This window comes from Choloepus didactylus, chromosome 3, assembly GCF_015220235.1.
Source record: "Choloepus didactylus isolate mChoDid1 chromosome 3, mChoDid1.pri, whole genome shotgun sequence".
Taxonomy (NCBI): domain Eukaryota; kingdom Metazoa; phylum Chordata; class Mammalia; order Pilosa; family Megalonychidae; genus Choloepus; species Choloepus didactylus.
In genome coordinates this window covers 88,182,504-88,208,569 of record NC_051309.1, presented here as the reverse complement: position 1 = coordinate 88,208,569, position 26,066 = coordinate 88,182,504, and the positions used below count along the sequence as shown (strand labels likewise).

Sequence of the window (26,066 nt, the reverse complement as noted above, 5' to 3'; positions counted from 1 at the left end):
TGGAGAGAGATTCCATGTTCATAGATAGGAAGATTCAATATTGTTACAATGTCAGTTCTTCCAAACTTGGTCTACAGATTCAATGTAATCCCAATCAAAAGTACATTAAGTTATTTTGTGGATATCAACAAACTGATTTCTAAAGTTTATATGGAAAGGAAAAAATACCTAGAATAGCCAACCCTATACAGAAGAACAAAGTTGGGGGCCTGACACTAACTTCAAGACTTATTATAAAGCTACGTTAATCAAGACAGTGTGACTTTGGTGAATGAATAGATGAAGAGACAAATGGAACAGAATAGAGAGTCTAGAAATAGACCCAAACAAATTCAGTCGACTGATCTTTGACAAAGGAGCAAAGGCAGTTCAATGGAGAAAGGATAGTCTTTTCAACAAAAGGTGCTAGCACAACTGGTGGATATCCATATGCAAAAAAATGAATCTACACACAGACCTTATACCTTTCACAAAAATTAACTTAAAATGCATCACAGACCTAAATGTAAAATTCAAAACTATACATCTTCGGGAAGGTAACAGGAGAAAATCTAGGTGATCTTGTGTTTGGTGATGAATTTTTAGATACAACACCAAAACACAATCCCTGAAAGGAAAAATTGGACTTCATTAAAATGAAAACTTCTGTTCTGCAAAAGACACTGTTAAGAGAATGAAAAGACAAGTCCCAGGCTAGGAAAAAATAGTTGCAAAATACATATCTGATAAAGGACTAATATCCAAAATATACAAAGAACTCTTAAAACTCAACAATAAGAAATCAAATAACCCAATTTTAAAAACAGGCAATAGATCTGGACACTTCACCAAAGATGTACAGATGGCAAATAGTCATATGAAAAGACGCTTAACATCATATTAAACTAGGGAATTTTAAATTAAAATAATGAGATAACACTAAATACCCATCAGAATGGCTAAAATTCCAAATACTGAGAACACTAAATGCTGACAGGGGTGTGCAACAACAGGAATTCTTCTTATGCATTATTGGTGGGAATACTTCTCTTGTGCAAACACCACCCTCTAATTTCATAGGTTTATTCATTTGGATTGCTTTATAATTATGCTTTCATGATTTTAGTTGCATTCCAAGAAATTTCTGATAAAGCCATAGACTGGTGTCATGAAATTAGCTCACAGCATGCCTGGTATACTTTTGCTTTTGGCAATTTGTCTCAAAGGTCACATTCCTATGACTTAGAGCACTGTTTTGGGTATAAGACAGGTGTGAATTGCTTACAGTTGTTTGGAGATCATCTGTTCTATCAATGAGGATATTCAGTCTTTCTTCTCTTCCCAAAATTGTATCAATATTTTGTGTCATAACATTTTTTACATCATTCACTTGATGACTCAGTGTGGAAAACATGCTGTCACCTTGATCTTTATTGTACTTCATCTATATAGAAGTGAAAGAGAATACAGACTTGATTTTCTACAAATGTAATTTGTTGTAAGATACTGTACAAATTAGACCAAGAAAGTCACTTGTATTTCAGAATAAGGAGTCAACTAAACCACAAATTGTCCTACTGGTACCACTTGCTCCACCCCCCCACTCCCCCCAAAAAACGGAATACATTAATGTCCCAATCATCAGTGGAAGGTTTTTTTAAAAAGTTTAAATTATTTATTTGAAAATAGATAATAGAGATTTACATAGCCCAAAACTCAAAGTTATAAAAGGATATACAGTAAAAAGTATCTTTCTAGAGACATTCTATACATTTAGTAACAAAAGCATATGTATATTTTTCATTTTTTCTACACAAATACAAGTATACTGTAGCACTGTTTTGTGCCTTGTTTTAAAATTAGTAGATATCTGGAATATCATTCCATATTAAGTCATCTAAAATTTCTTTTCTCTGTTGTTATTTTTGTTTGTTTGGATGTATGGTTTGTATTCATGAACATTTAGGTAATTTTAATCTTTTATTAATAGAAACATAATAATGAATGCTGCTGTATTTCTGGGTTAAATGGTATGTGAATTTCTAATTTTAATAAATAATACAGAATTGCCCTCTGTGGAGGTTTACCAGTTCACACTTTCATGAACTATATGTGATGAGTGCCTTTCCCCACACCTTTACCAACACTATTATCAAATGTTTTGATGTTTGCCATTCTCGAAGGTGAAGACTGTATCCCTCAGAGTAGTTTATATTTGCATTTCTCTTATTGTGAGTGTGGTTGAGTATCTTTTAAAAGAGTTGTCTGTATTTCTTTTTCTGTGAGCTATCTGTTTATAACGTACCCATACCACCACTGGGTTGTTGGTCTTTCCTTTGGATTTGTAAGAGGTCTTTATACATTAAGGAAATTTACTCTTTATCAGCAACATGAGTAGCAATTTTAAAAAAAAGTTTAAAAAGATGTATGGACATTTTGACAATCATGGTTTTTGCCATGTGTACACTTCTTATTTTTATTGAGTAGAATTTCTCAGTCTCTTAAAAATGGCTTCTGGGTTTTGTCATTCTTACAAAGGCCTTTCCCATAATAGATTATTAAAAGAAATCCTCTATGATTTTTCTAAAATTTCAGTTTTTCTTTAAAGTTTTTGTTTTAAGGTGTGAGGTATGGGTGAGATGTAGTTTCTTTCTAGACTTAACCAATTGTGTCAATATTATTTATGGGATAATCTGTCTCTTCCCTACTCTTTTGAAATACTATCTTTACCAAATACTGCATTCTTGTATGCATTTTCTATTTCTAAAATTTCTGCCTGTCCTATAGATCTGTTTGTTTATTCATGAGCTAATATTATGTTTTAATTACTGGAGTTTTAAAATATATTTTAATATCTGGTAGGGCTAGCCACCACCCATTCATTTGTTACAGAATTTCTAGTAATCCTTGTTTTTAATTGTTTTAAACTTTAAAAGAATTTTACAATAAAGGTGAATTTTGGAATTAACTTGTCTAGTGTCTCCATCTAGAATATTCTAATTTTGAGCACACTGAATTTACAGATTGCCTAGGGGAAGTGACATCTTTATGATATTGAGTCTTCCTTTTGAAGAATATGGTGCGCATTTCCATTTGTTCAAGATTTCTGCTGTGTCCCTAATATGGAGATATTATCTCCATACAGATTTTATATGTATTCAAATTCAGTTATCCCTAATATTTTATCTTCTTAAAGTTTGTAAATAGGGTCTTTTCCATTATATCTTCCAACTGCTTTTAGATTATGAGTATTATTGTTTTTTGTTTATTAATTTGTACCCATTATTTTTGCTGAATTATTGTATTAGTTAGGGTTATCCAGGGAAACAGAATCAACAAGAGATATCTATAAATATAAGATTTATAAAAGTGTCTCACACAACTGTGGGTATGCACAAGTCCAAATTCCTTAGGGCAGGCAGCAAACTGGCAACTCCAATGAAGATGTTCAGTGAACTCCTCAGGCAGTGAACTGGCAACTTCGACAAACTCCTCAGGAAACGCTTCGCTGGTCAGCTGAAGAAGAAGTGAAGGTCCTCTATCTGTCTCGCTTAAAAGTCTTCAACTGATTGGATTAAATCCAGCTGAATGCATTCTCTCATTGTGGAAGACACATCTTTCATTGATGTCATCAGTCACAGCTGCAGCCAATTGACTGCTGATTTAAAAAGCCAGCTTTCTGGTTTATTAAGCAGCCACAAATGTCCTTGCAGCAACAGTTAGGCCAGTGCTTGCTTGACCAGACACCTGGGTACCATCATCTTTCCAAGTTGGCACATGAACCTAACCATCACAATTATTTATTGTTCATATTATTTATTCACTGATCCTCTCAGGCTTTCTGTGTATTATCTTATTATCATCATGTAATCATGATTTTCTTTCTCTTTTCTGATTTTCATTCCTTTAATTTGTCTGTATTGTCTATCTGCATTTGCTAGTTTATCCAAAATACTGTTAAACAGTTGAGATACCAGTGTACTCTAATTATAGTAATTTTATTTAATTTTTTTCCCATTTAAAAGGTAAGGGATTGTGAGAGATAAAAGTCTCTTCACAGTAATTTATCTGTTCATTTCTTCTTATATTTCCTATAGTTTTCACTTTATAAATATTGATGCTATGTTATTTGGCAGGAAAACATACATTAAATATAGAGAATGTTGAATCGTCATTGTAAATTGCCCCATTAAAAATGGTCCTTCTATATCTTATTACTTTGTTTTTAATTCAAACTTGTCTGATAAAAGATTGTGATCAATCTTTTTTCTTTTGCATTTTCCTGACATGCCTTTGTCCAGTCTTTTATTTTCAACCTTTAAAGATCTCTTTGTTTTGGGTCCTTTGGCTGTCCTTCAACAGGACATGACACTATTCTAAGACACTAAAAACTAAAAGGGGATATCTATATAATGCATAAGAATAACCTCCAGAATTACCTCTTGACTCCATTTTAAATCTCTCAGCCCCTGAAACTTGCCTTTTTCATTTCTCTTCCCCCTTTTGGTCCAAGAAGGCTTTCTCAATCCCATGATGCTGGGTCCAGGCTCATCCCCAGGAGTCAAGTCCCAGGTTGCCAGGGAGATTTACACTCCTGGGAGTCATGTCCCACACAAGGGGGAGGTGAGCAAGTCCACCTGCCAAGTTGGTTTAGAGAGAGAGGCCACATTTGAGCAACAAAAGAGGCTCTATGGGGGTGAATGTTAGGCACAATTATAAGTAGGCTTAGCCTCTCCTTTGCAGTAACAAGCTTTATAAGGGCAAGCCCCAAGATTGAGGGCTTGGCCTACTAAATCCCCAATGTTTGTGAGAATATAAGGAATTCCCCAGATGAGTAAATTTAATATTTCCATATTTTTCCCCAGTCCCTCAAGGGGGCTTTTCAAATACTTCTTTATCCTCTGCCCAAATTGCTCTGGGATATCTTGGGGCTTCACACCAACCTGTACAAACAAACCAGATTTGAGGCTTGTTTTATAGCCAACATATGCTCTATCCTGGAGAACATTTTATGTGCACTGGAATAGAATGTATATTCTGTTGTTTGGCTCATATTCTATTGCTGTCTGTTAGATTTTGTTGGTTTATAGTGTTATTCAATTCTTCAATTTCCTTGTTGATTTTCTAGATAGGTCTTCTACACATTATTGGAAGTGGGGTATTAAAATCCCAACTATTATTTTTGAATTTTCTATTTTTCCTTCATGTTCATGTAGTTTGGGCTCTGTTAGTTGCATATAGGTTTACAATAGTTCAAATTTCCTAGTGGATTGACCCTTTATATCATTATAAAATGTCTGTCATTGTCTTAAGTATCATTTTTTTTTTTTTAAATCTTAAAGTGTATTTCATTTGATCATAGTAATACTCCAGTTCTCTTCTGGATACTGTGAGCATGGTATATCTCTTTCCAAACTTTTACTTTCAACCTATTTGTGTCTTTGAATCTAAACTGTGTCTTTTGTAGGACAGCATGTAGTTGAATCTTTTTTTATATATCCACCAAATATAAACTGCCTCTCCCCCTACCTCCTTATTCCCTGGAATCCTCTAATGAAGCATTAAAAAAAAATCCATTCTGCCCACCACTGCATTTTGATAGCAGAATTTCATCCATTTAAGTTTGATGTAATTTACTGATATGGTTGCATTTGTATCTGCCATTTTGATATTTGTTTCCTATGTTTAAGTCTTTTTTATTCTTCAATTACCCCATCACTGCCTTGTTCTGTATTAGATATTTTCTAGTGTAGCACTTTAGTTCTCTCTTTGCTTCTTTTACAACATATTTTTTGAATTATTTTCTTGTGGTTTCCCTAGGGATTACAACTAACATATTAACTTAATCTAGTTTGGATTTATACCAACTTAATGACAATAGTATACAAAAACTTTGCTCCTTCCTTCCCTTTATGTTATTGCCCATAAACATAGATTTAAAATGAGTGTTTATGTACTTGTCTTTTAAATCAGATAGCAAAAAAGAGGAGTTACAAAAAATATATTAATATGGGTATTTATGTTTACTTATGTAATTACCTTTACCAGTGTTTTATATATCTTCAGGTGGATTTGATATACTCTGTAGTGTCCTTTCATTTCAGTCTTAATGACTCCATTTAGCATTTCTTCTAGGGCAGGTTTGCTAACAACAAATTCTCTCTCTTTTTTTTTAAATCTGGGAATGCCTTAATTTTTCCTTGAGTATTTATTTAGAGGAATGGGTTTACAGAACAATCATGTATAAAATACAGGATTCCCATATACTAACCTATTATTAACATCTTGAATTAATGTGGAACATTTGTTACAATTGATGACAGTACATTTTATAATTATAGTATTAAACATAGTCCAAGGTTTAACTTAGGGCCACTGTTTGTGAAGTACAGTTTCATGGATTCTTTTAAAATTTTATTTTATTATCATATATACAAGTCAAAATTTCACTTTTTAACAACATTCAGATACACATTTCAGTGCTGTTAATCACAAGGTTGTGCTACCATCACCATTGTCCATTACCAAAACATTTCCATCATTCCAGGAACGATGTATATTTTAAGCATAACTTCCCATTCCCTATCCCCTCTCTGTCCCTAGTAACCTAAATAATAGATTCTGACACTATGAGTTTGCTTATTATGCTATTTCAGTTAGATCTTACAATATTTGTCCTTTTGTGTCTGACTTATTTCACTCAACATGCTGTCTTTAAGGTTCATCAGTGTTGTCCCATGTATCAGAACTTCATTCCTTTTTATGGCTGAGTAATAAAGGAATATAGCACCTCCTGGCAGTAGGAAAAGCTGGGCTGAGGAAACATAGTTATCACATGGAAGTTAAGTAGGATTAACCAGGTGAAACATTCCCTCATTTAGAGTGAACAGCATGTGCAAGAGCTCTGGCAGAAAACAGCATAGCATATTTATGGAACTAGGAGAAAACCAGTCTAATTTGAGTGCATGGAATTAGGGAAAGAATTATAGGATATGAGGCTGAAGATGAGTAGGGGCCTTGCATAGCTTTATTTGCCATGGTTATGTTCACTATAATGCATAAACTTTATTAGTACATGTAGACACTTTAAATTCATCCATGCACTACTATAATGCCCTGTACAGGTGAATTCCTATCATGGTCTGAACCTAGTGTTGAGAAAGGAGCATGACAAGACTCAGGCAGACTTTGGTTCAAATTCTGACCTATGCTACTTAGCTATGTGACCTTGGCTGTTATTTCACCAATATGAACCTGTTTCTGTATTTACAAAATGACAACCATAATATTTACTTTACAGAGTTGCCATAATGATTGTGATGTTATATAAATTATGTTTATATTTTTACACACATATAAATGCATACACACATATGTATGTGTATGTATACACACATATGTATGTGTATGTGTGTGTGTGTGTGTGTGTGTGTGTGTGTGTGTATATATATATATATATGAAGTGTTCCAACCAGCATCTGATACATTAATGTTCAAAAAATATCAGATTGTTTCTTCTTTCCTTTAGATTGCAAAAGATACAAAAACTTTTTTTGAGATAGAAGCTATAAACTGAAGCTATGAGAGTCAATAAATAAGAAGAAAATATTATGTGCCATTTTATGCTAATAAATTTGATTGTCAAAGAAACAATAAATTAAAATCGATTCAAGAAGATATAGAAAATCTGAATAGCAAAAATGACAAAGGAAATATAAATGGTTATTTAATATCTACCTCCAAAAAAGGTACAAAGTATAGGTGATTTAACTGTTGTTTCATCTACCTTTAAAAACAGATAATTTCCATGTTGTTTAACTACTCAAAGGAAAAAAAAAAAAAGAAAGCTTTCCAGTTCGCTTTTATATGGCTAGTATACTTTATCACCAGAACACACAAAAGGAAACTCTACCAGAGATGGCTGAGTGTGGTCACACAGTGTTTAAACTCTTTGAATTGTTATGTTTTAGGCAGAGTATACACTTTCCTGTTCTCACAGTTCCATGACTATCTATTATCTTACACCCAGCCTACTTCACTTAATTATGCGTACTGACCAGCCTTTGCTTTGTGTATATATTCCTACTCTAGAGCAATCTTACTTACAGGTATTACTGCTAAAGTTCTAAATAAATATTAATCAAATCCATTATTACATTAAAGAAATAAGACACCATCAAGAAAGGTTCATTCAACATGTGTATAATTATTAATATAATTTACTAATTAATAAATAAAAGGAGAAAATTCATGTAATCATATTAACAAATACCACTCTAAAAATCTGATAATAACAAATTTCTATTTATCATTAAATTTGTAGTAAACAAGAACAGGAGAAAACCCGCTAATCATGAAGAAGGATATCAGCCAGAAATGAATAGCAACTATCAAACACCGAAAGCATTCTCATTAAAGACAGAAACATAATAGGGATTCTACTATCCAACTTTATTCTGGAGTTCTAGTGCAATAAGAAAAATAAACGAGGTTAAGAAAATGAGATTGAAACAATGGAAAAAAGAAAACTATCATTATTATTAGATGCTATCATGTAATACCTACAAAATCCAAGGGTCTAAACTAAAAAAAGGTAGCTGAATACAAGATAAATATATTTTAAATAATTCTTTCCTTACAACAAAACTAACTAGTCAGAAAATGTAATTAAGAATAGCTTATTCACAATAGCAGCAAAACAACAACAAAAAATTCCTAACAGGAAAAATTCTAATTTATTTACAAGACCTATATACATACAATTATAAAATTTTCTCAAAGAATAAAATCAAAATCTGAAAAGAGACTTACGTTATAAAATTTAAATCTTCTCCTGATGAATACATGTAATAAAATATCAAAATAGAATCTGACAGTTTTCTTTGTAAGTTGAAAAATTGATAACAAAATACATCAGAAAGAATAGAAGCATTAGAATAGAAAAAAAAAGATAAAAAGGAAGAAGAAGAAAATGCAAAAAGCTATACAATTAAAATATTATGGTACAGGTACAGAAAAAGACAAAACAGATGGTGGAACAGAATAGAAGGTCAAGAAACTGACCATAATATATGACAAAAATGGAGGAAAAGATTCAGAAAGTTATTATAGGGAAATTAGATATTAATCTTGAGATAAAATAATTTCTAAATTTTATCCCATATCATACACACAAAAAATTCCTAATAGATTAAAAAAATTTTTTAAGGGAACAAAACAAAACACTGAAGAAAGAACTAAAAAATTTTAGGGGAATATTTTTATAATATTAGGGTGGAGAAGATCTTTTAAAGCACAGCATGAGGTCCAGAAAGTGTAGAAGTAAATATTGATACATCTGACAAATGAAAAATTTGAAAAAACTTCTGCATAATGAAAGCTGTCAAACAAAGATAAAAGACAAATGACAACCTGGGAGAAAAAATTTGCAAAATACAGAACAGATAGAGGTGATACCAATACAGAAAGAGCTTCTGTATATCAAAAAGAAAAGACTAACCACTCATTTAAAAAAAGGTAAAGGAACTGAATAAGCAATTCTCAAAAGAAGCATGAATGATTATACATATGGAGAGAGATTATGTCTCAAATAATTAGAGAAATGGAAATTAAAAAACTGAAATATCATTTTCAACATCATGGTGGTCAAAAATTTTAAAAGGTTAATATTATTCATGTTAATGAGGCTACAGATAGATGGGCACTTTCATTCATACACTGCTGATGACAGAGTAAATCAGTGCAACCTGTTTGGAGGACAATTTGTCAGTTTTGATCAAAATTAAAATGCCCACATCTTTTGGATCAGAAATTTTACTTTTAGAAATTTATTTTACAGACAGATTCACAGGTAAGCAAAGGATATCTGTGCATATGTGTGTGTGCACGTACAAGGATGCTCATTACAACATTTTAATGACAAATTACAAAAAATTTCAAGTCAATCCATAGGGGAATGTTTAAATAAACTACAGCACTATGCAGCTATGAAAAAATTTCGGTAGCTCTGTACGTACTACATAGAAAGGTCTCTAAGATTATTGAACACAGTAATGTCAGGCACTGTTTTAAGTATCTCACGTGTATTAGCACATTTAATTCCCACAACTATCCTATTACATAGTACTTTTATAATCTTTTATTTTCTGAGATAGAAAACTGAGGCTGAGAGAAGTCAATAATTTGTACAAGTGGCAGTTAGTGGCAGAAAAGGATTCAGACTCAGGAAGCCTGGCTCCAGAGAATAAGAATTTATACACTGTCTTAATGACCCCAGTTTGTAACAAGGTATAAACTTAGGTAATACATATTACTAAATAAATAAATAAATATATACATACATACATATATGCACACACACATACATAACATGATTTGTAAGCATAAATAATTCTGGAAGGTTACATGTCAGAATGTTCAGAGTGGTCACCTCGGGGCGGGGTTTGATTGAGGATATGAGTCATTCATATTTTACTTTACACACTTCTGTATTATCTGAAAGTTAATAATTAGCATTACTTTTGTAATTAGGTATTAAAGACCCCCTGCTCTTTGGAAAGTGATCAGATCCATCTTGAACAGAACTTGGATCTTGTGGGTTACTGGACCATGCAAGTTGCAATGGATATTCTGTGAGGAGCTCACTAAACAGATGTAAAAAGTGGGGCAAGAATCTATTCTCATTTTCCAAACAGGTGAAGAAATTACTACTGAAGTTCATAAAAATGGTTAATCTTTGATTTTTCTTAAAATTCTTTTTCATTTTTTATTTCTCCTTTTACTTTTCCTGGTTAATCTTTTGTTTTTCAAATCTAAGAGAATCATCTAAGTTTTGCTAAGATAATGTATTCATTCAATGAATATTTTTCAACCTCTCAAAAATATAAAATTTTTGCTTGTGCATTTTGCTAATTATAAGAAATTTAACTTTGATAAAAAAATCTTTAAAGGTTCAAGGCTTACTAGGTTAGTTTATGAATGCTAAACAGAATTTTCTTTGAAGTCAGATGATGCATTAACTGCTTAAATGTGCATATTTCTGCATGGTAACTAAGTTTCAGGGAACTATTTTAATAATGTATTTTGGTTCTGTTGTTCATAATATATTTTGGTTCTCTTGAGTATGCAGAATTCTTCATAAGAAAATGTATAAATTTAATATAAAGCCTCTATCATGAGTTATTTTGTCAGGCATTGTGATGGACATACCCTAAGGTGCGCCACCTTCCCCCAACCATGAGTCACATCCTTGTTTAATCCCCTTCCCTTGAGTATGACTTACTTTGAACAGACAGAAGCAAAGATAACGGGATGTCACCCCTGTGATTACCTTACGTTATATAAGATTCTGCTTTAGCAGACTGGAGTGAGAGAGATTCCTCTGCTGGCCTTGAAGGCATGCTGAGGAAGCCCATGTGGCAAAGAACTGCCAGCACCCTCTGGGACCTGAGGGTGGCTGCTAGCTGCCAGCTGACAAAAAGCTGCATCCTCAATCATATAGCAGCAAGGAGATGAATTCTGTTGACAACCTGAATGGGCTTGAAAGCAGATTCTTCCCCAGAGCCTCCAGATGAGAACACAGCCTGGCTGACACCTTGACTGCAGCTTGTGAGACCGTGAGCAGAGAATACAGTTAAGCCATGTCTGGCCTCCTGACTCAGTTTGCCTGGTAATACGCTAGGCAGAAATAAAAAACTCATACAGGTATACTTAACATTTTTATTATGGAAAATTTCAAATGTATACAAAAGTAGAGTGAATAGTATAACAACCCCTATGTATCCATCACCTAGTTTGAGCAATTTATCAACACATAGCTGACCGTGTGTCATCTATCCTCCTACTGATTATCCCCTCCCTTCCTATATTATTTTTAAAGCAAATCTGAGACATTCTATCATTTTACCTGTAAATACTTCAGTTTGTATCCATAAAAGATACGGCCTCATTTTTCTTAAGCACATAACCCAACACCATTATCACATCTAGATAAATATTTAATATCATCAAATATTCAGTTTACATATAAATTCATTTAAAAACATAGTTCTTTTATAATTGTCTTGTTGATTAAAGATCCAAAGTCCACACACTGCATTTGGTTGATATGCCTCTTAAGTCTTTTTTAATCTGTGGATTCTCCTTAATGTTTTTATCCCTTTCAACTTATTCATTGAAGAAACTGGGTCACTCATCTTGTAGCATCTCTTATATTCTGGATTTTGCTGATTGCATCGCTATGGTATTGCTTAACATGGACTTTTTATTTCCTGTAAACTGGCAGCTAGATCTAAAGGCTTGGTCAGATTCAGGTTTGATGTTTTGGGCGAGAATACTTCGGGTGTATGCTGTATAGTACTCATTGTGTGGCGTCAGGACAGATAATGACTGTCTCTCTTTTTTGGTGATTTTGTGGGTTTAGGGGGTTTGAGTCTGATTCATCCATTAAGAAGTTTCCCATCAGTTTTTCACCTAAATTCCTACCAGTCCTTGATGATGATTACCTATACCCATTATTTAATTAGGGTTTACAAAATGGTATTTTATCACTCTTTAATTTGTGAGCAAGAATACTTCAATAAACAAAACCAAAAAATTTCCTCCATAATTATTTGGTTATTCTGAGGTCCAGTTTATATAGGAAAGTCAGAATAAATGCTTGATCCTTTCTTTTATCAGTTTTCAGAATAGTTAGGTGGATCCTCTGTACCTTCCAAAGGTGACTGACAAGGGATGTTTTCCCCTTTGCTAGCATCTAGGAACTCATGGATTTTAACGTAGTCAACATATGTGTTACAATTCACTGCAGTTAGTATTCTTTTTGATGCTCAAATTATTCCGTCATTGACCAGTAGCAGCCTCTTCAAGCTGGGAGATGAGCACAGTAGTCTTTGATAGCTTCCTTGTTTCTGGTGTGAAAACATGTTCCCAGTTTATATGTTTCCTGTCCCAGATCTGGAGTCAGGCCTGGCTCCTTTGAGTTGAAAATGGTAATTAGAAACCATAATATAGACACTGAGGGGCTCACTGCTACTGGGTTGGTGATTGTTTCTAGCCCTTTTTTTAAAGAGAAAATATATCATATGTTCCTATTGATATTTTCAAGTAACATTTAGGATTACAAGGTTTTACTTAATTTTTAAAATTTTATATTTGTAACTCTTCTTGTTGAAAATCTTGATTCCTAACAACATTAACTCAATTATTCAAAGTATTATATTGATATCTATATAAACTAGTTTCAGAACAGCAATGCCAATATTATTACTAACAATCTGACTCTTGAAAATACATTAAGATTTAGTTGTAATTTTTTTTGTTATTAGGGTACAGTCTCACTAGGGATATAGAAATTACTGTGTTTTAAAATCACTTGAAATAATTTTTCACTGCTTTTTAAGTCATCAATTCAATACACTTAGGTTCTTTGCTTTTGAGTTTTAGTGATTACTTAAAATTTCAAATTTAATAGAATTTTATAATTATGTAAAACATTTACAGTTTCCAAAGTCAAATTTACAAACAAGACTCATTCAAAGACGTGTGGTATCTATTCTTGTCCTCTCAACTCTATTTTCTCTCCCCCTCCCCCTATATAGGTAAACATTTGCTTTTTTTTTTTTTTTAACTTACCAACATATCATGGACTTATTTCTTGTCATTATATAGAGATAGTTTTTATATGTCTTACAGTTTTTAACTCATAATTCCTAACTGATTTGCTACAGTAATATAATGTTTAGGGGTACAATTTGAGGTTACATACCATATACTTTCCTATACTTGCTGAAAATCTGCAGCAAACTGCATGTGAAGGAGAAAATGTTCTTGTGACATCAAGAGTTTTTCACAAAAGTATCACTAACCTGGGAAAAATTAATGAAAATATTTAGTATATATATAATTTCAACTGAAAATTACAGAGCAAATGTTCAGGTGAAGCAAGTCTGAATGAAACCTGAAAATTAAAGAAACCACATCTGTGCCCTTTTAGTGGCAGGACAGCCTTCTATTTAAATTTGCAGTATTTGTGAAAACTGTACTTGCCCTGGTCTTATCCCTTGCTGCTATGTGGATCAGAACCTCATACAGTGAGACTGCGTACGCTACCTTGATTTTTTGGTATATCTGAGGCCTTGATGGGGAGAGTAAATGTTTACCTCTGGCAGGCAAGGAAAGATGGAGACTGTGATACTTTGTAAATAAGTACTTTTACTCTCTCCTCCGGCCTCTACCCTCAAATTCCTTCTAACAATAACCAAATAATCCTAACAAAACACCATTATGCTATCTTTTAAACCCTACATGTCCAAACAGGAGACTTTGAAATTTCAAGAAGAGATTCTGACAGGTGTTTCTACTTAATGTTATATTCCCCAGAAGCAGAGGTAAAAATAACATGGAAAGCAATTTTGTGTCCCCTGGTTTTCAAAAGATGGCAAGTTGGTATGTTTTGTCATCATGGGTAGAAAGAAAAAAATTCAGGGTATATTGATTTAAATGGTTAACAGTTCTTGACATCTGGACTCTAGCTCTTGTTGAAGCATAGCCATAGAGTGAATTACAACATTTAGGCCTTATAATCCTTGACTCTGTGTGTGTATATGGGGGTAGGGAGCTATAGTTTCCAAAATATAAGGTTAATTGTTGAGTTGTGTTAAAGTAACTCAGTACACTAAACAGATAAAACATATGCATGATTCATGAATGTGACTGGGGAATAATTATTAGTAACTATAGTTTAATCAACTGATTTTTCCATTTATATTTTAAATTAAAATACATATCCTGAATTACATTTGTGAATAAAATTTAAGAATAGTATTAGTTACTTTTTAAAATAATAAGCAAACATACTATCTAGATCATAAGTTACCAGAATAATGGTTTAGCCCTAAGCTGTCTCTGACATCCCATTTCATGCAGTCTCTTTCTTTTGGCCAATTTGGATTGATATCAGCAATAGATGATACCTACTGAGAAGGTTAATTAATCTTTAAGAAATTACAAAATCTCATATATGCACATAAGCACAAATGCATAAGTATTCTAACTATTTACCATATTTAATATTTGTTGGCAATTCTCATGTAGAATAATAGACGTATGTCTTGATTTTAAAAGAATTTCTTTGTTTAACTCCTATAATTGATACAACTACCAGAAGTGTCTTCAGAATACTGATCTCAAAAATTTTTAATGACTTACCTCCCCATGAATATAATTATTTGTAAATTATATACATGTGCTATTGACAAAATGCATTAAATGTTAGTGAAGTTTAATATTTTTCTTATTTTCTTAAAAAATAAATAAAAAAGAGGTTCTAATAGATCTGAGTGGATCATCTTTGCAGACCTTGCTTTAGAGTGGAAAGTACCATGGAAGCAGGAGATAGATGAGGGATAAGAGTAAGGAACAGCAGAAATTTCTGAAGGTCATCATGGCTTCTGCTTTATAGACAGGAGATGGGCGATCTGCTTTTGGTTAGTGACACTACTGTTAATAAACTATAAAACAGAGACCTTATAATTTCAGTAACTAAAAAAGTCTTTAAAGTATAGTAAGAAATTACTTACTTTTTTAAGAAATGCTGATGGTGCCACAGAATCAAAGGCATTGTCTGTAGCACATAAGTAAGTGATTCCATCAATAAAGAGAGTATGGTAGACATAGCTTTGAAAAGAATACATTCAGTTACACGATGGTAGTGAAGAAATTAAGCACCCATATTGAGAATTTAAATTAGATTTTCAAGCTCACATTAGTAGTATAAAGGCTACATAGATAATTTTTATCAAAATAATTAGAAAATCTTCCATGTACCTGAAAAATTAAATTATGTTAAACTCTTTAAATTTGAATATGTATTTAAAATGGCATTAGTAAAAATAAATTATCTTAAATGGAAAACTCTGTAACAATCTGAATATATATTTTTAAATGACTTTGTTGAAGTCACTCATATTCCAGGACTGAAACAAGATTCCAAGCAAACAGAATATGCTATATTCACTGATTTGTACTATCCCACTTTTTCCAGGTAGACCTGTTTAGTTTTGGCATTTCTTGCCTCTCTATTATGATAGATTAGTATTTAAAAGTTGTAAATTCCCAATCCCAAATATTCTGGAGAGCTGGATGAGTTGGGGATGAGGGAATTGGGAGGAGGGAATTAAACTTCCCTTTTGTATGCTAATGTGTACCTTATCCTGATTTATTATTCCAACTTCTTGACCTTTTCTACCTTCTCAGAATCACATATTAGGAGGTCAAAAGTCTCAGAAGTGCTTCCATCACTTACTGCCCAACAACCCACAGAATTTAAGAATATGGCAACAAAAGTAGTTGCTTGGTATCTGGACTTAAGTCTTTTTTGAACACTCTGTATCCAAATGGTTAACAGGCAACAGACCTGGTCAAATACTGAAATGGATATACATAAGAGTGAGGGGTCTCAAAAACAGATAGAAAAGATAATCCCAGAGGTAGAAAATTTAAAGTATGTGCAAAAAGATTTTACACCTGAGGAACCCGAAAGGTGGTATGTGGAAAACTGCAAGAGGAGCTGGGTTTGGACATGTTAAATTTGAGATGCTTGTTAGACCAGAGAAGTGGAATAGGCAGTTGGATCTATGAGTCTGGAGTTCAGAGAAGAGGTCTGAAGAATAGTCAAATTAGAATGCAAAATATAGGCAAGCAACTAGAAATGAGTGGAGTGCCCCTTTTTAAAATCATTTCAACTAACAAGTGAAAACAAAACTAGAATATTACCACTTTGCAACACCCCCCCTCCTCCAAATTAATGGATATAGGGCCAAGGCAATGACTACTGATGGCTGCTAACATCTCAGAAGGAGATAAAATCAAATATTATGTACCATCGGATGAAAACACACGCACATTACCTATAGTCTTGCCAAAGGGATCAAGCCTCTAGATCTACATGCTTGGAACATTTCGAGTATGCAGTCAGCAAAACCAGACTCTGGGACATTCTATAGATAAGATGACCCAGGTTTCTCAACAATAAATTGTAAGGAAAAGAAAGGAATGGGGTGGGGGTAATGTAGATTTAAAAAGACTTAAAGGGCATCAAACTAAAAACTGGGTGGGACAGGGAGGTCTTGTCTGATTGCACATATGGGTGTTTAGGCAATGCAGAAACAGGGAGGAGAATGCAATAGGAGTTGGGATGGTTGATTCTGTGGGGAGGGAGGAAGTTGTGATTGGGATGGAACACATGGTGTGGGGTTTCTGGGGCAGGTGGCAGGGTTATGGTTTTTTTTTTTTTTTTTTTTTTTGGCTTAGGTGGTAGCTGCAGTTATTATGGGGAGTTCCCTTGTAATACTTTAAAAAACACTATAAATTTTATTTGATTTTTTTGGTATATGTGTCCTATTTTCAATAAAGAGGTTAAAAGAAACCAATTCTTAAAAAAAAAAAAAGAAATCAGAGCTTAAAAATAATGGAAGCCCTCTTATCCCCCATCTCTTCCTTCACAAGAAAAACATTTTCAAGAATGATTTAGGCCACACCATATAATATCCCAAGTAAAGCTTAGAGTGATGACCATCATTCTTGGTGTTATTAAAGTTAAAGTTGAAGTTTCCTTTTTTATTAATGAAATATTTAGGGTATACAAGAGTATGGAGAATAATTAACAAGAACATGTGTACACACACTATCTAGTTAAAATGTTTCATATACAATAAAATTCCCTGTATACTCCTTCTCAACTCCAGATTCCTCCCTTTCCTTTGCAGAGGTGACCACTATCTTGAATTCGGTGGTTATCATTCCCATTCACAGCTTTAAACTTTAACAAATAGAAGTTCTCCTTTCTGAGGGCTCAATCAAGAGTAATAGGCAAATTGTATTTTTTTTTTTTTTTTGTTATGTCTTCATCATTGTAATCATTAGAAAATCGACTTGTAGAAACCGTAAGCATTAGAAGATACCTTACCTTCCCATTTGAGTTATGGTCTTTGGTTCAGCTCTAAGAAGCACTAGTCGAAGCACTGTTGCTGCTGCTTCCTAAAAATAAATTTATTAAAAAAAATCTTGTCAGTATTTACTTTATAGGAGATTGTAGTGCCTTTCATTATTGCCCTACTAAACTTAACAATGTTCCAATCAGTTTATTAAGGAAAATCTCTTTATTTGGAGAACTAATGAGTGGCAATTCATAATGCATGGTAAGAGGCAAGTAATCATGAAAATAGTCATATGAATGTTAAGGAAAATATTAAAATTATATAAATATGCATATACTATATATATACACATATAACTGTGAAAATGTAAGTTGTGCTAGATAGATAATCAGTCTTGTTTTTACAGCCACATCTTATGTATGGCTTCAAGGCTTGGAAGAACCGTCTAATAAATATTTTTCAGTGACTTCTAGTCACTGGTAGTGTATATACCATATTAATCAACTGAAGTTATTCAGTTCTTATTCTCTGAATATCTTAAACAATATTCTACCTCTTCTTTTTTTTTAAAGAAAACATTTTCATTCGCTATTATTCATTGATTTCTTTCTATAAACAAATAATCACCAAGAACTATAATATCTGTTTCTTAGGAGACTCATTTTTTGGGGGGAAATCTGTAAGATATGGTTATCCAAAATACCTTATATTCGATTGTATGGAATCCCATTAATTGACTTTAGAAGTGTGAAGGGAACCTGAAAGGTACCTAAGAAACCTTGAATAATCACATCGTTAATTAAAATTTCCATTTTCACAAAATGACACTTTAAATAAAACTTAATGGAAGGATAAAGCTTATTATTAACGGTAGAAAATAAAACTTGAAACTCTTTGTATTGCCTGAAAAATCCAGGTGGTATTCCCTAGTATAGAATTTCCTAAGAACCTGAAACAGTAAAGGGATACATAAACTTTCAGTTTCTCTATTGTCAACATCGGAACATATTCCCCTAGCCTTCCCCGGAGTCTCTTTAGAGTATACACACCACGGAATCACAGCAAAATTTAAACAAAACAAGTGGCAACATGAGGCAGTAAAATGAGTGACAGATTGGGTTCTAGTTCTGTTTCTGCACTGTGTTGTGCAACTTAAGAAAGTAACTTGTCTGAGTTTCAGTTTCCTCTTACAGAGAATGAAAGATGACCTCTAGGACACTGTTCAGCTCTAGGGCTCCATAATAGTAGCTGACTGATTTCATGATTAAGCTTTGGTAGGTACTAACATTTTTCTGATGAACATAAAACTGTGACATAAATCCTTAGCATGGAGAGAAGGAGTGATACTTTTTCTTTCCTTCCAACTTGAACTGTTTCCTAAAGCTCCTTGTCATCTTTTTATTCTCCCTGGTCAGCTTTCTACACAGCAGTAGTTCCAACCTTGACTCCTCTCCTCAGACTACATACTAGCCATCATTTTCCACTTTCTAACCTTTCTGTTTCTTATCTTCCTGTCTTGTGGCTTCACCAGGGGAGGCTATCTGGCTTATGAACTCCTTCAACTTTGTGTCTCTGCCTCCTTAATTCATTAACTAACAAATGTTTATTGAGAACCTGTGTTTACTAGGCTTTATATACTGGAAAGACAGAGAGGAAGAGAGTCGCTGTCCTGAAGGAACGGATAATCTGATGGAGGAGATAGATAAGTAAAAGAAGGCAATTCAGCCTGGTAAGCAGTTTGGTAGAGGGATAGAAATTAGCCTGGGTTTAGAGAAGACTTCAAGAAGGAATTGAGAAAAGTCTCAAAGCACAGAAGAGGTTATGCTGCCAAAAAGTGGAGAAAAGCGGATTCCAGGTAGAGAGAACAGGAGGTGTAAAAGGAGGCCTTGGTGTGATAGGAGAAGAGCACGAAGTTCAGGATACCCAAAGTACAGAGATTTGTGGGGAGGGGAAAGGATACTCATGGAAAAGCCCCACCAGGAAGGGCTTTAAATGCCAGCCAGGGAGCATGGATTTTATTCTGAATGCAATCAGGATCTATCACAGGGTTTTAAGCAGGGGATTGCCAAGATTATATTTGCTTTTAGGAAAAATCACTTGAGCAGCAGAGTGGAGGCTGGTTTTAAGTGGGACAAGCCTTAAGTCTGGGGTATCAGGAGGCATTTTCAGAAACCCTGGTAAGAAGTAATGAGGGTCTGGAAGACTACATGGTTCGGGAACAAGGAAATGGAATCAAGATGTACTCAGGAGATAAAATTGGTAGGGCTAGGTGATGAATGAACAGATGTGGAGGTCATAAGAGGAAAAATTGAGGGTGACTCCCAGTTTCTAGCTTGAATGATTAAATAGAGCTACTCAGCAAGATTAGAAATACAGGAGGAATCTGTTATGAATGGTACTTAATTTATTCTTGGACATGATATATTTGAACTTTTTCTACTTGGCAATCTAACTCTGGAGAGAAATTACTTTGGAGATGTGGCTTTGGAATCCATCAGAATGAAGGTGTACATGGGTGCAGATGAGTGGGTCAAATTAAGAGGATTGAAATTAGAACCCTGAGGAATATGGCATTTAAGGGACTGGCACAGACAAGAGCCTCAGGAGGAGACTAAGCCACACGTCTCTATATCCACTTCCCTTCCTTTCCCTATGAGAAAGTGGGTATTCCTCTAAACCAAGGCTCACATCTCTACATCTCTACCGTCACATTGGATTCTGTATCCTTGTGCCTCCTCAGGCCTTACTCCACCTTGTATCTTATAACTTTAACCTCTTCTCCTTTCCCTTAGTCTATAGAAACACTCAAATTTTCCCTATCATAAAACAGTAATCCTCCCTTGACCATGCTTGTAGCCTCTACACTGTCTCATTCCCTTTTTAAATTCTGGAAAGAACAGTCTAATCTTACTCTCCCTACTTTCTCATTTCCCACTTACTTGGCCTAAAGCAACCTGGCTGGTCTTTATCACTTGTCCCAAACTGCTCATAGTAAAATCCCCGATAACCTCCCACTTCTCAAGTCCAATGAACACCTTTTAGTCATTGTTGATCTTCTTTGGGGCATGTGACATTCCTGTAACTTTGTTCTCTTAGCTTTCAGAACACTACTGCTCTCATATGGTGACCCATCTCTCTCTACTGTCTCCTTAAACAGTGTTTTGCCTTTTGTTCCTTTTCTCTTTTCACTCTCTATACTTTGTCTGGGCAATCTACTACCTTCAACTGTCAGCCTTGACCCTCTGAGTACTATACCAACATATTCATTACCTATTAGACATTTTCCTGGCTTAAAACCTTTTGGGAATAGGTGGAGAAATAAGTAAATAGGTTGGCCATTTCCAACAGGCAACAAAATTCAACATGTCCTAGACTGAACTCTCCTCCCCTCCCAAACCCTCTGACTCCCTCCCCCCAGTACTGCCTTTCCATCCATATCTCTATCTTTTTAAAAAAAAATTTGAGTCTCATCCTGGGCATTATTCTGTCCCTTATCCCACATATTCAATCAGTCACCAAGACCTGAGGATTATTTCTACAGTTTCTCTAGGATCTGCCCCCTCCTTTTTACCCGCACCTTCATTGCCTTAACTCAGGTCCACAGATCTCTTACAAAAACTTTAATACTATCCTAACTGGTTCTCTCCCCTCCAACCCACCTTCCATACTATAACCAACTGAATTTTCCAGAAGGTATGTAAGATCTTGCTGTTCTCTATTTGTAAATCTTTAATTGCTCCCCAGTTTCTCTAGGATAAGAAAACAACCATATGAATACGGCCCTCATTACTATCTTCTGCCTACTCTTATGGCCTCATCTCCAGTCTGTGCACTCTGCTGTAACCACAGTGAGGTTCTTGGGGTTTCCCCTGAAAACCCTGCTTCTCCCACAGTGAGGAGTTCCCATTCCCCTTTCCTGTGCCAGGCTAGAATTACAACTTCTTATAAGCCAAGCACTCTAACAGCACCTCCTTTCTGGTAGGCAGGCGGCCACCCATCCTGAGTGTTGCAGGAGCACTTTTGATCTACCTTCATTTAAATACTTTTTACATTGTAGGGCAATTGTATATAGTCCTTGCATATCAAGAAATGGGCATGAGGTTGTTACCTCATTAAGGGACAAAGCCAGGCACTTTTTTTTTTAACCATTTAAATGTAGTTTATGTACATTTATGGCTTTATACAACAGCAAAGATAGTTCTTGTGTCCATAAGTACATCATCATCAGGCACTTCTCAGAGAGTCTCGGAACAGGAACGTGAACTTCACACTGTTACTAAACCTCGAGTAGGGAAAGCCAGAGGCCGTAACTGTGTCCAGTGAACTCACATACCCACCTCCAGGAGGGGACCAGTTGTAACGCTGGACAGTTATGTTTGCATAAACCACCCTGCATTTTTTTTTAAAAATACAGTTTTATTAAGATATATTCATCCACCCTAAATCATCCACAGTGTACAATCGATCATCCACAGTGCCATCATATATTTCTGCATTCATCACCAGAATCAATTTCTGAACCTTTTCCTTACTCCAAAATAAAAACAAAAGCAAAAATGAACACTGAGATCTTTCCCTCCCCTCCATCCCACCCTATTCTTCATCTAATTTTTGTCCCCATTTTTCCACTCATCTGTCCACACACTGGACAAAGGGTATGAGAGCCACAAGGTTTTCACAATCACACAGCCACACTATACAAGCTACAAAGTTATATAATCGTCTTCAAGAATCAATGTCACTGCCACCTTGCATTTTAAGCCTCCTGATTACTCTCAAACTAAAACCAGGAGCAAAGCTTCTCATTTAAAGTCAGTTATAAATTAACAACTCTGAAGGTAAGAATTTCAGGTAAGTGGAGTTGAAGGAAAGAAGTTCAGGTAAGTGGGGGAAGTACTGGTAACATATCCAGCAGTTGAGCAAGTTCAAATTTTATACCTTTGGCGAACTGTTTCCATTTTAAGTGTCTTTTTAAAGATGTGCTTTTGATTCATTGCTTATTAGAATATAATATTTGCTAATTACTGAGACTGACAGTTTGTCAAAGCAGAACTTTCCAAGTAATGCATCAATTACCTAAATATATTCCATACATCTACATTATGGAAACAATACATCTTTATATTTAAAATATCTGAATAGTTCCATAATACAAGATGCTTTTAATAGCAGTACAAACCAGATGAAATAAACCAAGCAAAGCTGCATAGGTGGTATCATCTGCACATTTCACAAAGCGATCATTCACAATAATGACATACTAATTACTCCAGAAAGTCAGTATTCTTACAGAAAAAGAATTACCAGAGGTCACATAATGTTTGCTTTCCACTGGACTTCACTGTACCCCACAGATAACAACACAAAGAAAAACTGGGGGGTGGGGGTGGGGTGGGGTGCAATTTACACAAACTCAAAAGAAACATCTTTTAAAAAGTCATTCTCTGAAAGTAGTAAGATTTAAACAGTGATTTTAGTCTCATTCTTTAATGAATCAACAGGGGCTTCGGTTCCCCGTGTGACGGTAAAGGAGTGGGAGGAGTGAAAGTGGGAAATGCACTAATACCAGCCCAAGAACTTGACGCCAGCCGTGCTCTCACATACGCAGGAGGTTCTGCTTGAGAGCCAAGGTTTCTATACTAGCCATATTTTGGAATGGCCACAATGAAGATAGTTGGAGAAGGGGCTGTTTAATGAATTTTCAAAACAATTTAAGTCACAGTGGGAAGCTTGCAACAGAGCTAGCCAACTGTAGACAATCTATCACGAACACAACTTGTGTTCCTGTTAAACTTGTAGGGAAAACCAAGCCGGCAGAGATGCGGTTAACGTGCAAAACAACGCAATTGTGATCTGGGTTAAGTATGGGGAAATCAGAGCCTTGAGGCACGGCAAGAGGAGCAGTGCTTCTGTCGTGCCCACATGATCTGAAAATACTGATGAATTAAACGGGACGGAAAGCTGGTTACCTGGGTCCCTCAGTGTAACTGAGGTAACCGGGAAGTCTTAAAGCATAATGATCTGAATATGGTTTAGGGTTGCTAAAGGCTAAAGAAGTTCTCAAATTCTTAACTTAAGCTAAAATAAATTCAGATGTATAAATCACAGCTGCTTTGTTGGTTTTCAAATAATTGCCCCAATTTTTGAGCAAGTTCTGTTCCGCTTGGGTATAATAACTTGGGAATACAAAGCATTCTACAAATCAGTCTCGTTGTAAAGTTTTATCCTTCAACGTAACCTCCTATACCACACTACAAGGAAAGAGGGACGAAGCGTGAGTGTTTGACAGAGTTCTTCAAGCAGGGCTACAAAACCAACCTCCACCGAGACCAAAATAAGAGCAGAGAATTATGAATGGAAACTTGTGCTGAAGCTCAACTGCAAAGGTCAAGTTTACAAAACCCCGAGTTTGAAGGAGCACTGTTTTAGACGTAGGTCCCGCTTTCCGACCTACAAACATTATGAGGCTCTTTTCTTTATCACTACCCCCCCCCCACCACATTCTTTACCCCGGGATTTGGCAACCAACGCATGTTCAATAAATGTGTGTTGAACTACAGGTTATTTCTCCGCAGGACAGAGAAAAATCTTTAAAGTTCTCCGAAATCGGAGGTGGGTGCAAATCACTGCCAAACGGGTCGCTTGCTGTGTCAACCCTAACCGCTGGGCGGCGCACAGGGGCTTCGCAGACCCTAGAGCTCTAGAGCTTCCGGCCTAGGGTTCACGACCGTCTGAGTCCCGCGGCGCGCGGGGGCGGCATCTCCTTGCGTCCTCCCAGCCTGTTCCGGGCTGCGCCGTAGCACCGCGTCCTTAGGGGCGGGACAGTCCGGCAGGCACCGCCCTCGAGAAGCGAAACCCGCGAAGGCTGAGGCACCGAGCTAGGGGTACCTGATAGGAGCCACCGGTGAGGGCCAGCTCCGCTAGGACCACTCGGCCGTTAGCAATGCAGCTGTAGGTGATCATCTTAGCGGGCGGGCCTGGGGAGGAAAGGGTTTTGCTGGGCTTAACCGCCCGCGATAGCCTCTGGGCGGTGGCCGGGGCGGGGCTCCAAGAGGGGGCGGGCATGCGCAGGCGGGAGGAGCGATTGATTGGCAGAGAGAGAGGCGGGGCCGTCTCCGGTTTTGGCAGCGCTGGTGACGAGACGGGGGCGGGGTCTCTTTGGAAAAGCCCGGATGCTTGAAGCGTTTTCTTGATGTTCATCCTCAAAATCCTTAGAGAGCGGCTCTATTTCGCAGTGCTTTCTTGTTTATAATTCATTCTCACGGCATAGCGTATGTAAAGTATAGACCTTGATTTAAAATTAAATCACGCATTAATTCAATAGGCATTTCTTGAGCTCATACTATGCGCTAAGTGCCTTAGGCTGCTGGGTTTGCAAAGATGTTGGCCTGGGGTCCCGACTTTGAGGAATTCATATTTTAATAGCAGTTACAGAGGCATAAACAAAGACCAATCTCAAGTGATTTGTGCAATGGTGGAAAGAAAGTGTTGCAGAAGCTGGGGTGCAGGCAGCTAATTGTCTTTGGGAGAACCAGCAAGGCTGTCATAGTTAGTGTTAGAGAATGATTGGATTTCTCCAAGTGGGGAGGAAAGAGAAGGGCAGTCTAGGCAAAAGGAACAGCTTCTGTAAGGGCCTGAAAGAAGTCAGGTGGGTTTGCGGAATAGATGTAAGTCAGTGTGGTGGAGGAACGGTGTAGGGAGGAGTGGAGATTGACGTTATTCTAGATCGTGTGTGCCTTGACAAGAATTTTTTTTTAAAGCGTGAAGGTAAGCTTATATATTTTCATTAACAAGGCATTGTGGTATAGTGAAAAGAGCATGGCCTTTGAGGTCAGACAAATTTGGATTCAAATATAAACATTGCCCTTTACTCTGTCCCTTTCCTGTGACTTAAATTTTCTAAGACTTAGTTTCCTAATCTATAAAATGGGGATAGTTGTCAAGATTAAAGGTAGTAATTATGCAAAATACTTAGTTGACAGTAGGTATGTGATAGACATCGCTATCCTTTTTGCCATAAATACATTAATGGGAATTAGTTTCTTGTTCCCAGTGGTGTAATTTCAAAGGAAAGATAATCAGGTCCTTCTGGGGTGCCTGGCAGGAGGTGTAGATAGGTAGTCATTGAGTTTATTTTAACTATGTTCAGTC

The 26,066-nt window shown here is 35.6% G+C and overlaps 1 protein-coding gene across 1 annotated transcript; it reads right to left on the bottom strand.

The window, feature by feature from the left end:
• Window positions 1-13,814: 13,814 nt before the first annotated feature.
• Window positions 13,815-24,905, bottom strand: LOC119530332 (vesicle-associated membrane protein 714-like). Its single transcript, XM_037831450.1, has 4 exons — window positions 24,804-24,905; window positions 17,945-18,015; window positions 15,558-15,654; window positions 13,815-13,844 (listed from the first exon to the last, which is right to left on the bottom strand). The coding sequence occupies exons 1-4, from the start codon at window positions 24,876-24,878 to the stop codon at window positions 13,815-13,817; spliced, it is 273 nt and encodes a 90-aa protein (XP_037687378.1). The 5' UTR covers window positions 24,879-24,905.
• Window positions 24,906-26,066: the final 1,161 nt, after the last annotated feature.